Here is a 12,053-nt window from a genome sequence, read left to right as displayed (position 1 = left end):
CAGTAACCAGTAACCAAGAGGTCTTACTTTTATTTTCGCTTCTTTTCTGTTACTACTTCTAACCGGTACAGCCGCGCCCCCCCCCCCCCTTCCCCAATAGTAGCAGAACTAAAACACAAGTGGGTGTTTTTCATGTCAAAATTAAATTCATTACATACATATATGTTGTTTTGATTATTCTGTCTCTTCCGCTAGTGCTACTTCCGGGTTTTTAAACAAAACGTCAACGATCCCGTAACCGGAAGTACCCCCCTCCGCACCCCCAAAATAGAAGCTGAACCGTCAAAACATAAACAGAGCAGTCGACCTTGTTTGAACGCTGCTTAGTTCGTTGCTTTTGAAAACTTGACGCACAATGCGGCGTCTTTTCTGTCTCAGCTTGGCCGGCCGAGGCGCGGTGTGAAGATCGCAAAGCTGCCAAATAAAAAGATTATACGTACTGAGCTTTAAAGAAGAGAGGGGAAAGAAGTGCGCTGAGTCGGGCCTGCAAGTCGAGGTAAAAAACAACAACAACATGTTAGCTCAGTTAGCTGTTGTGTGTGTGTGACCAAACAGGTGTTTGCAACAACACCTATGACAGTCGCGTATTTGCCGATATTTTGCCAACCGCGCGGAGGCTATTTAGCTACATGCTAATGCCAGCGGGCCTGTAAACGTCAAACCGAGTTTTAACGATGCCGTCACAAAGAGTGTGAGGATAAATTGAGCTGCCATTAGCCCGCTGGTTAGCCAGACTAGCAGGTTGCATACGCCTCCCACGCACACACTAAATGCGACGATGCTCAACTTTTACAGTCAACTTGACGACTTTGAGACATGACTCTCCCCCCCCCCCCCTTCATACATGTGTGACAGACTCGCCTTCACGAACGTCATGGCAGAAACCGAAGGCAAATCCACGTCGCTCAACGGTAACTCGATTGCGAAACCACCTGTCGTAGCCATTTAAGCTCATTTCTAACCACTGCTGTTTTTTTTTTAGGGGTCTCTGCAGAGGAAGAAGCAGGGGGTGATCATCACAAAGACGGTGACGCCTGTGGGAGCAAAGATGAAGCCAAACACGATGGTAAATCCACATTTTAAACTCCTCTTTTTCTGAAAATTACCACTTGGGTGATATGATAGAATTTGTAGGTAAATTGCAAAATATGTCTGCAAAGAGCTAACTAGATGTGATGTCACGTGAATTGCAGGGGACTTCAAGGTGTGACTACATACATTTCAGTATACAAGTTAATTTAGATTGTCTTTCAATTCAATTCAACATGAATGTAATTGTGATTGGTTAATTTTGAATTTATTTACATCCCCAGTTATCAGGGCGAGCATATAACCATATTATGAGTTATTTTTTTCTACCCGCAATTGGAAAAAAATATTTGTGTTGTACAGGTTATAGGACACATTAATGGTGGCAAGAGTTTTGAAATTATTTATTATGTTCTCATTTTTTTATGTCATGAAAACTTGGCATTCCAGCAGGGGTGTGTAGACTTTTTATATCTGCTGTATGGACAGTTTAGAATGTAATGAAAAGAACGTGTATTTTTGGAATGTCAGAGTACTAAAAAATGAGGACTGAAATTATGCATGATGCATTTTTATCGAGAATGTGAAAGAAAACACATTTTTGGGTGAGAGATTTCAAGGTGCATGCATTTAATTTTTAATAAAATGAACAAAATGTACACTGCTAAACCAGCCGTTTAGTGCACGTGAAGAGACTTAATCTTCCCACTACAGTTTTTTTTAGTCAAACCCTGAACTGGCCCACTTTCCTGAATGCAGCAAGGGATAGGGCCGATTATCGGCGCCGATATTGTGAATTTTGACGGATATCGGTATCGGCCCTTTTGAAAAATCTGAAGGCAGATAAAAGGTCAATCTAATACCATTTTAAACTGAGGGAGCTATTTATTTAAATTTTCAGTTGACTTTATAATAGATACTCCTGACCCTGGGAACCTTTTGTTTTTCTTTGACATTATTAAAACAAAGAAATCTGAAAGTATATTAGTTTAGGTATTTTTACATTTTGGTATTGTCTATGATATATATATATATATATATAAATATTTAAAGTGTGTTTTGAATTAAATGTTCAATAAACATGCTTTAAGACATTACAACAAAGTAAAAGATTGGCATTTGTATTAAAAAAATTTTTTTGCTGTCAATATTTTTATGGCTAAGTTGAATCTTTATTCACAAATCTATTTAGAATTGAGGGTTTTTTCCAACCTGGTCCTGGTTCATCTCCTATGCGCTGCTACCACCTGCTGGTCATTGTAATAACTACGTGTGTAATAACTACCATTTCTTCAACCGTTCTTTGCAGTTGAGAGGCTGCATCAAAGCCTTTCTGTAAGCTCTAGCATTTAAAAAAAACGCATAAATAAGTCTTTGGGACACTTAAAACATTTAAAATAGAATGTATTCATATGTTTTTGGGAGCAAATTGGTAAAAAAAAAAAGTCAGGTTGATTTCCATTTGTGCAGTTTGAGCACCCTCTGGTGGCTACTTCTAGTGCAGTTAAATTTTCACAATGCATGTTTTGGCCCATCTATGTTTAAAATTCACGCTAATGGTCAAATTAATGGGAACGTAATATGCTTGTAAACTGAGTCAATATGTAGAGGAACTCATTGTGTTCGTGCATTAACAAGTTCCTCAATATGAAATGTTATTAGAGATTGTAAGTGGTTTATATGCATTGTTGTTATGTACAAAAGCACAATATAGTAAAAGAGGTCATACAAAAAAAAATTGTATGAGCTCTTTTTTTTTTTTATATATATATATTGTGACTATTTTTTGTATCGCCAACCTCCCCACAATATTGTGATAATTATCGTATTGTGACCTTTATATCGTGATATCGTATGTTTGGATATCGTTACATCACTAATAATCGGCATAGGTATCGACCTTGAAAATATTGGTCTATCTTTATGCAACACTAACTTCCATGTGTGTTGCTCTTCCCCAAGACAACGGAGAAGCATCTGGTGACAGGAACGTGCCGGAAAGTGAGCTGAAGGAGGAGGATGACGAGGAGGAGGAAGACACTGACAGCATGGATGGCAGCGGCCTCTTCTCTCTGACTGAGGACGGTGAAAGAGAGAGCGAGGAAGGCAGGCAAGAGAGGGTGAAAGAAGGCGGGAGAAGAGCCGCCCGGAAGCGGAACAGACCCTGCGGCGGCAATAACAACAATCGTTCCTCCAGCTCGGACGAGGACGACGAAGAGGAGCTGAAAGACGAAGACGACGAGGAAGACGACGCGGCGATGGAGGCGTGGCTGGGCGCCGAGCTGCGGGACCTGCGCGGGCCAGCGTGGCGCGCCATCCCCTCGCTGCGCTGCAGGGAAATCGGCCACGACTCGCAGCAGTTCGTGAGGCGCGTGTGCGGCGCCCGCGGCCTGGTGCAGAGGCTGGAGCTGCAGGGCCGGCTGGAGAGGCACTCGGGCTGCGTCAACACGCTGCACTTCAACCCGTCGGGCACGCGTCTGGCGTCTGGCAGCGACGACCTCCGCGTGGTCATCTGGGACTGGGCCATCCGGCGCGCCGAGCTGGAGTTCGACAGCGGGCACAAGAGCAACGTCTTTCAGGTTTCACGCATTTCACACTTTTCCAAGTCACAACAAGTTCGATTTCGTCCCTACTGAAACAGCACGGAAATCCCCCATGCGCATGCGCCACTCGAGAAATAATTCATAAAAGGACCTTTCCAGGGTTCCGGCTGATGTGATCCTCATGTATAAAAGGGGATTGTAGCCGGAACCGAGTCTCTTTGACCCTTTCTGTGTTTACCGCTGTTCTTCGTCACCGTCGCTGGTGGCCTGTGATCTTGTTGATGGGGGCAGCGGGGTGCCCCCCTTGGCTGCGATGACTCTGTGTATTTTTGACTTTTGAAATATATGTATGGACGTTGGAGCTCCCCTTCCATCTTTACATGATCTCCGCTCCTCATCGCTGAGTGCAGCTCAGTACGTATGCTGGATGTCAGCGAGTGTTGACGTCCTGCCTACGGTTGCTTTGATTTGTTTTGAATACAACTCGCTAGTGTTGGTACGGTTATTTCGTATCCTTGATTGATGATTTAAAAAAAAATGTTTGTGTTTATTTTCAAATCTTTCTTTCTTTTTTTTTTCTGGGGACCCAGTGAGTCCTCGAATGTGGACCTTTTCACAGTCCTACGGTGAGGTACACTTTCCCGGGTCTTCGTGTTATCGCTGGTATTCGGCGTTCCGTGCTTTTTCAGAACCGCCACCTGGCGGCAGGGAGGGACGAAATAGAACGACAGTTACGTATGTAACTACGGTTCTATGAGTCCCGAACGACCGCCAGCATTGCTTGTCACTCAGAGCCCTTGTATTTTGCGTGAGAAGCTTCTGACAGACCCGGTTCCAGCTACGATCCCCTTTCATACATGAGGATCACGTCAGCCGGAACCCTGGAAATGCCCTTTAATGAATTTTTTCCAGAGTGATGCATGCGCGTGGGGGGTTTCCGTGGTTTCAGCACCGCCATCTGGCGGTCGTTCGGGACTCATAGAACCGTAGTTACATACGTAACTGTCGTTCTATTTACGTGTGCGTGGTTGCCAGCACCGGTACCCTTTTGTGTTCGCATCACAAAGAACAACAAAGTACACGTGGAGTTAATCTTTTAGACGCTTACCTCATCTTTAAGCTTCAACAACTGCCGATAGTTCACCTGTTGACAAATAACACAAATAGAAAAGGATTGGTGCAATTTTCCTGCTCATTTCATTACACGTAGTGATGTTTGTTTTGGCCAACTAGGCCAAGTTCCTCCCTCACAGCGGCGACTCCACCTTGGCCATGTGCGCCCGTGATGGGCAGATTCGCGTGGCCGAGCTCTCCGCCACCCAACGCTGCAAGAACACAAAGAGGGTGGCACAGCACAAAGGGGCCGCGCACAAGGTTCAGAACAACTCACACACACTTCCAAATGTGGCATTGCCACTTATTATTTAGTTTCTTTTTCTTCTTTTTATCAGTTAGCCCTGGAGCCTGACTCGCCGTGCTCCTTTCTGTCAGCGGGGGAGGACGCCATGGTGTTTGGAATCGACCTGCGGCTTGACCGTCCTGCTAAGTGAGCGCTAGTTGTCTAAAATAGTGCTTCTTAGGGCTGGATGATTTTTTTTTTCTCTTCTGCCAGATATTTCGATTTTAATTCAATTCAGGATTTTCATCATATCAAGCTTCAGTGCAATATTCACTACAGAAAATGACATCATACCAAAATAAATAGGTATAAAATAAAATAATGCAAGGACATTAAAGAAGCTGCGTGAGGGAGGCAGTCCTTTTTCAAAAAAGCATTAACTATTTCTTGCCATCATACATGTGTATATATAATAATATGCAATTATGTGTAATAGTGCACATAAAATACTTAAAGGTGTATTCAAGGATCTTTTGTTGCTGCATCGTCCTGGTGGATCATCTTAACGATTGGTTCTCGATCCCGTCAATCTGCCGTAATGACGTCGTGCGTGCTCATTCCTAGCTGCGCATGCGCACTTTGAGTGTTTGTAGCATGTGAGCTTCAGATTCAGCCATTCATCGTAGCTCCACCGATCTCACCGCATACTTTGAAAATGGCTGAGAGCCGCAAGAGGACATCCGTCTATGAAGTGAGGCCGGCTGCAGAGACCGATGAAGATGAGCCCGCACGTTCCCGACATCTGATAGGCGTTTCCCCCGGACGAGTAGGAAAGCTGGTAGGGTGGTCTTCCGCATGCGCATTTAAAAAAAAAAAAGTGTTTGGCTTCTACTTTTCGAAAAGATCCTTGAATACACCTTTTAACTGCTTCAGAGACTGAGGGCTTAGCGATGTGGCCTGAAATTCATATCATGTTATTAATTGAATCCCACTTCACAGTGATGGTGATTGTAAAGGTGTAAAAACCATCATGGAAGTATATCTGAAGAGATTTTTAACGTGAAAGATTATGGATGCACCGAAATTAAATTTTTGGGCCTGAAAGCGAAAACCGAAAATGAGAAATGCTTGGCTGAAAACCAAAATTATGCCAATTTTTTATTATCATTCATTTATTATAATTAATTAAAATGATAATATTATTATAATAGTTAGGCCTATTTAGCAAGCGCATTTGAACAAAGCACAATATAAATTGAAATGCGTCCACACCACAGACATCAGAGACATGTTGGCGAATGGTACATTAAACAGCAAACGCGGGGTGAGCAACTGAGCATTTTCTGGCGGTGCAATTGCACTTTATAGTCAATGTACAGTACTTCGCACCGGCGGGCACGGATGCGTGCGGTGCGGATGACGTATTTGTAGGCTATTTTGAGCGGGACACAATGTGGCGCACTTAAAATCGGCACATTCACATATTCACCAACGTTTAAAAATAAATACATTTCTTTGTGTTGGGTGTTTTTTTTCTTTTCTTTTTTCGTAAGAGCTCAGTATTGTGTTTGGTGTTTAATTCAAACAGACACTTGCAGCGGTTGTTTTTTTTTTTTTTGCTTGCGTCACAACATCCTCTTTCTGCCATTTTATTTCGGCCGAATGCCGAAAATGCAAATTTTTGCCATTTTCGGCTGAGAATTTTGGGTGGCCGAATATTCGGTGAATCACTAGTAAAGATTTCCTGTTAAAGGGTCAGAAAGTTTTATATTTATTTATTCTCTGGTTCTTTTCATCCAGATCTAGCATTTTCGTGTAGACATTTCTGCATTTTCTTTTATGTAATAAAATCAGCTTAACAAGTAAAAAATAAAATGGAAAGTTAAATTATTATTTTTTTTTTTAAGTGATTTTGAAACTTATTACTGTGTCGATGTCAACACTCGGTACTCTGTGTTGCAACGCAAAGTAGGGCAAAAAAAATTTCTGGTATGAGTAATGAATGGACTTTCAACCTCGAGCTCCTTCATGGCTGACGTCATTTCCGGGTTTTGAGCGTGTGCTGTTGTCGTTGCCACACCACCCTTAGTGCACACACCATCGTTTGTTGTGCAAACCACCGTTAAAACGTTCCTCCTGTTCCCTTTGTTGTGCAGCAAACTGGTGATGGTGAAGGAGGGCGACAAAAAAGTGGGCCTCTACACCATCTTTGTCAACCCGGCCAAGACTCATCACTTTGCCGTTGGCGGGAGGGATCAGTACGTCAGGTATGAACACATAATGGCCACCAACATGATAACCCCAGTAAGTGTGAAATCTGGGCCTGTTTGCTTCAACACAAATCTGTTATATGAATGACAACATGCAAATACACGTTAATTGTAGCTTCTGCCATCTCGTCCGACTGTCGCTATATGTTGCGGGTATAGATAGATAAGTATGTAAATTAAAGCAATTCAGTGTATACATACACGTGGTTGTGAATCACTGCCCTAGACGTCATTGTTGCTCCGTAGGATTTACGACCAGAGGAAGATCAACGAGAATGACAATAATGGCGTGCTGAAGAAGTTTTGCCCCTCGCATCTGGTGTCCAGCGAGTCCAAAACCAACATAACCTGCCTGGTGTACAGCCATGACGGCACAGGTCGGTTGGCACACCACTAAAAACACGCAATTAGCCACAGGTGACTGAATCAACTTGAATGTACTTTTGCTGAATAGCACTTCATAGTCCAACAAATGAAAAATCGGATTTGATCGAAATGGTAAACGGGATGCACTTATATAATCATATGTTTACAAAGCCATATTCACTTATCAAGGTATCGTAGTGGAGCCTACATTGGCGCGTCAACAGACGGAACGATGAACCTTTTTATTTAAAAATAACTTGAACCTCCAGGAATCCACTGGCCAATGGCGCAGCAAATGATATTTTTTCTCTGTGCTCCCATTTTAAATCCATTTATTTACCTCATCCTAGCTACTCCGAAGCTAGTTCATCTCAACTCCCTTTCATTTGTTGCTAGCACAGCGTTAGCTGGCTAATAGCGAGGCTAAATATTGTCTTTGCTAGGATGGCATTTGCCGGCCAAGTATTGCCAGAATTACTTCCGGGATTCGGCTTCAATGAACCGCATACGTAACTTTCACGCATGTGTACTCCCCCGTAGATAAAGGGAGACTGTGTCTTGACTCAAATGGGCAAATTCTGATTCGCTGTTTGTTTTCAACAGCCAATTCGCTACTCAATTTGAGTCACTACTTATTAATGCACAGAATGACGGCATTTTACAGATAATGTACACCCACCCTCCACCAATATTATTTTGTATTTACTATATATTTTATTATTGTTTTGGTATAGAACTACTAGCCAGTTACAACGACGAGGACATCTACCTATTTGACTCCAACCACAGCGACGGCGCCGATTACTGCAGGAGATACAAGGGACACCGTAACAATGCCACAGGTGGGACAACACGTCCGACCAAATGCGTATCAGTTGCCGCCAAATCCTATATATATTATATATATATTTTTTTAATCCCCCGACAGTGAAGGGCGTCAACTTCTACGGGCCGCGCAGCGAGTTTGTGGTGAGCGGAAGCGACTGCGGACACATCTACCTGTGGGACAAACACTCAGCCCGAATCGTCCAGTTCATGGAGGGCGACAGAGGCGGCGTGGTGAGTACGGGCTGTCTGTTTATGCGCTAGAGGGAAAAGTGCCATTCAGCGTGAAATAAAATATAAATATATAAACAAATCATTATTTTTAATTGTTGTGTCCAAAGAAAAGTCCAAATGTTTAGTACACGACTGATGGCCTGATGTCACACAGGTGAACTGCTTGGAGCCGCACCCCCACCTGCCTGGCATGGCCACTAGCGGCCTGGACCACGACATCAAGCTGTGGGCCCCCACTGCAGAGACCCCCACTGGACTCAAGGGCCTCAAGGAGGTATCAGCTTCTCAGTTGAGGTTCCTTTAGCAATCACACTTGAAGCCAAACGTGGCTTTCTTTGTGTTCTACCTGAAGGTGATGAAGAAAAACAAGCGGGATCGCGATGAGGACAGCGTGCGGCACGGCGACCAGTACGACACGCAGCTGCTGTGGTTCCTGATGAGACACATGAGGAACAGACGGCCCCCGAGGGTGAGACTGAGGATATCCATATATACATATATGTACTGTTAAGTGGGCCTTGAGATACAAGTGTCTGTATGAATACTACACTGCCTCCCGGTGGCCAGGATGGGAACACCAGGAGCAGCAGCACAATGAATGGAATTGGAGCATTAAATAAGGATGCACAAATTTTACATTCAAGAATTGTACAGTTTTTAGTACAATATTCATTAATTTCATTAGGGAAAGGTGATTTTGAGATATGCGCTTTGGTATACGAGTGTGATCGCAAATGAATATCTCAAGGCGCAACTGTACTGTATAGCTCACTTCCTCTCCTCTTGTCTCAATACAGACCCGACGTGAGGGAGCCGATGCCGACACAGATGAGTCCTGGAGTTCGCCAGACACCTCTGACGAAGAGGAAGGGGGTCCGGATCATGTCCAGTGCATGTCCTCCTGAGCCACACACGCACCATACACCTATACATTACATACAGATAACGCCCAGTGAAAAGCAGGTATGTGGTCAAAAATAAATAAAATGTTTCGGATAAAAAAGGAAGAAAAATTCATCAAATTTTTGCTGTCAAATGGACAGCCAGGATACGTACAGTACATGCATACAAATACACTTTAATGCTCTCAAATTGTTTACATAGGCAAGCATTATTAACACACTGGCAGTTTATCTTGTGGCACGTGTGTGTCATCAGATTATAAGTAGGGGAGCGATAGTTTCTTACTTTTGTGCAAAAAACTAAAATGTATCAGATAAATATAAACAATCAGCTAATTAAAAAAAAGAAAACGTTTTTGATAAAAAGAAACAAGCACAAAATGTATTGATTTTTGTGTCCAAAAGAAGAACAAAAATATTTGGAAAAATAATGAAAATCTAAACAGTTTGTCAACAAATTGTCATTTTGTGTCTAGAAAACACACCAACTATTTTGAGGGGAGGAAAATTTGGTTTCCAAATGCAGTATTTTTTTTTCTTTTTTCAAAAAATGATGACAACAATGGGGAAAATTAAGAGTACAAATAGTGGGACGTTAACCAAGAATTTGTATACATTTTGTTTGTTGCACAAAAATGTTTCAGAAAATGAGACAAAAACACTTGTTTTGGTCAAATTTAGGTAATTTTTTTGCATCGAAACCAAAAAAAGGCCCTTCCCTCAAAACTTGAATGTGGATGCTTTTCATTGGCCATGCATATACAGGATTTACATTTCAGTACCCTAAAATGGACATACAGTATATAATTGGGCACATACATACATACATACATACATACATACATACACAAGAGAGCCATTGACCATTAAAAATAATGCATTTCCAATTTCCAATGTAAACAGAACGGCAATACCTGCTTTTCACTGGTAACCGTGATGCGTACATGCACTCTTTGGTATTATTGACACACTGGTGCGCGCACACACACAAATCAGACAGTGATGGTGCAGAATGCTGGCCACTGTACGAAGACGTCAAGTTGTTTCCGATGTTCCTTTTTTTCTGCTGCCTCCAAACTTACACCAGCACGTAGCCACCCTCCTTCCCAACGTAGCGACAAGCTCCATCTCCACAGAATTGCTGATTTCACCCCCTGAACTACTGAGTGCACTTTGAATCAGGGATGTTGACATTTGACACATGCACTAAAGAGTGATTTGAATTTTTTGTCAGGGGTGATTTTTATTTTCTTCTCTCTTCAGCCTCTTCCTGCACTCCCATCTTTGACAGGAAGTGTTCGCTCACCACCTTCACTGCATGCGCCATGGACGAGAACTTTTTCTTTAACCCCCCTTCACTCAACAGTTGCTTTGAGAGCAATTGCTTCGGTTTACCATGCGAATTTTTGAGCAGTATGCCCCTTGGAGTCCAAACGGTCTGATCTGTAGCTGAATGAGAAGCAGCTAATTGGTTGGAATGAAATGGGGGCGGGGGTATTTAGAAGGAGGGTGGTGGTTTCTTTGGACATTGTGCTTGCTCGTTCTTTGTGGTGTGAGCGCAATTGAAGCCCAGCGTTTTTTTTCTCGTTTTCTGAGAACTCTTAGTTAAATTGTACATATATAAATAAGAAACTGTAAAAAAAATAATAATAATTTAGAAGATGCTGTTTGATGTCACACAAAACATTTGAAGATGCAGAGGTTTATATTCGATACAGATCCAACATGCTCCTTTTTCTTCTGTTCGCCTAAGGCTGTCCTTTACAGTATTATGTTTGCATTGTACACTGTACTGCATTTCATTTTCAGAATTGAATTCAAATTTTCCCACCCACAGGCTTAAGATTATGAAACATATACTGGTTCTGTTGGAAATCTGTTGAAGAGTTTGTGCAATAAAACAAAGACAGTACTCTTGATGCTTTGTCCTGTTTGGTAATGCAAACATGTCTTGTTAAAACAGTATCAAAGTCCGGTCCTCGAGGGCCTGAGTCCTGCATGTTTAACTCATTCACTGCCATTGACGGCTATAAACGTCAAAAAAATCATTTTAACTATTTCTATTAAACATTTTTTTCCACTTTTGTTAAGAGTAGGAAAACTATAATTTATTTTTTTGATTGTACAGTTAGAACAGATATAAAATGTGTGATTAATCATGAGTTAACTAGTGAAGTCATGCGATTAAATACGATTAAAAAAAATTATCGCCTGACGCCCCAAATTTTTAATAATCTTTTTAAATGAATTTATGGCCGTGAATGAGTTAAGAGGTTTCTCACGTTCAACACAGCTGACTCCTATTTAAGCTCAGCAGTAAGCTCTGCAGGACCCCGATAATGATCTTGATGATTGAATCAGGTGTGTTGGAGTAGAGAAACCTCAAACACATGCAGAACTCAAACCCTAGAGGACCGGACTCTGACCCCTGTGCGTTAAAACAATTGCTTCCGGTTGCTAGGTCCATTATTTCAGAGAGAATAGTATCCGACGGGTCAAAACATACATTTCCATGTATGCATCCTAAAGTTGTTGGAGATGCATG

At 42.2% G+C, this 12,053-nt stretch overlaps 2 protein-coding genes across 4 annotated transcripts in view; one reads left to right on the top strand and one right to left on the bottom strand.

Annotated features, from left to right (window-relative positions):
* The window catches only part of LOC147180952 (guanine nucleotide exchange factor VAV3-like), a 56,235-nt gene extending 47,818 nt beyond the window's left edge, over positions 1-8,417 (bottom strand). For all 3 annotated transcript variants that reach the window (XR_015094787.1, XM_086075332.1, XM_086075340.1), the window contains exons 1-2: positions 4,681-8,417; positions 2,966-3,569 (exon numbers count right to left, since the gene is read on the bottom strand). Coding sequence is in view for 2 of the 3 variants with exons in the window: in XM_086075332.1 (XP_085931458.1) it covers positions 2,966-3,569; positions 4,681-4,685 (609 nt within the window). In the remaining variant the exon portion in view is untranslated. The remainder of the gene's footprint in view (positions 1-2,965; positions 3,570-4,680) is intronic.
* On the top strand, positions 4,845-9,511 carry dcaf8 (DDB1 and CUL4 associated factor 8). The gene is made up of 9 exons (XM_086087393.1): positions 4,845-4,946; positions 5,024-5,118; positions 7,068-7,178; positions 7,428-7,558; positions 8,282-8,389; positions 8,476-8,606; positions 8,761-8,880; positions 8,959-9,075; positions 9,404-9,511. The coding sequence occupies exons 1-9, from the start codon at positions 4,845-4,847 to the stop codon at positions 9,509-9,511; spliced, it is 1,023 nt and encodes a 340-aa protein (XP_085943519.1).
* Positions 9,512-12,053: the final 2,542 nt, after the last annotated feature.

Source organism: Leptonotus elevatus, chromosome 1 (genome assembly GCF_054856555.1).
Source record: "Leptonotus elevatus isolate MCC_2025b chromosome 1, RoL_Lele_1.0, whole genome shotgun sequence".
Classification (NCBI taxonomy): Eukaryota; Metazoa; Chordata; class Actinopteri; order Syngnathiformes; family Syngnathidae; genus Leptonotus; species Leptonotus elevatus.
Note: the sequence above shows the minus strand (reverse complement) of the source record. Positions and strands in the feature narration are given on the sequence as shown.

Bases quoted from the DNA above. Each gene is read 5' to 3' on its own strand.
- dcaf8 (XM_086087393.1), top strand. From the start codon at position 4,845: ATGTGCGCCCGTGATGGGCAGATTCGCGTGGCCGAGCTCTCCGCCACC. The intron at 4,947-5,023 runs GTTCAGAACAAC...TCTTTTTATCAG, and splicing joins ACAAAGGGGCCGCGCACAAG to TTAGCCCTGGAGCCTGACTC. The intron at 7,179-7,427 runs GTATGAACACAT...GTTGCTCCGTAG, and splicing joins GGGAGGGATCAGTACGTCAG to GATTTACGACCAGAGGAAGA.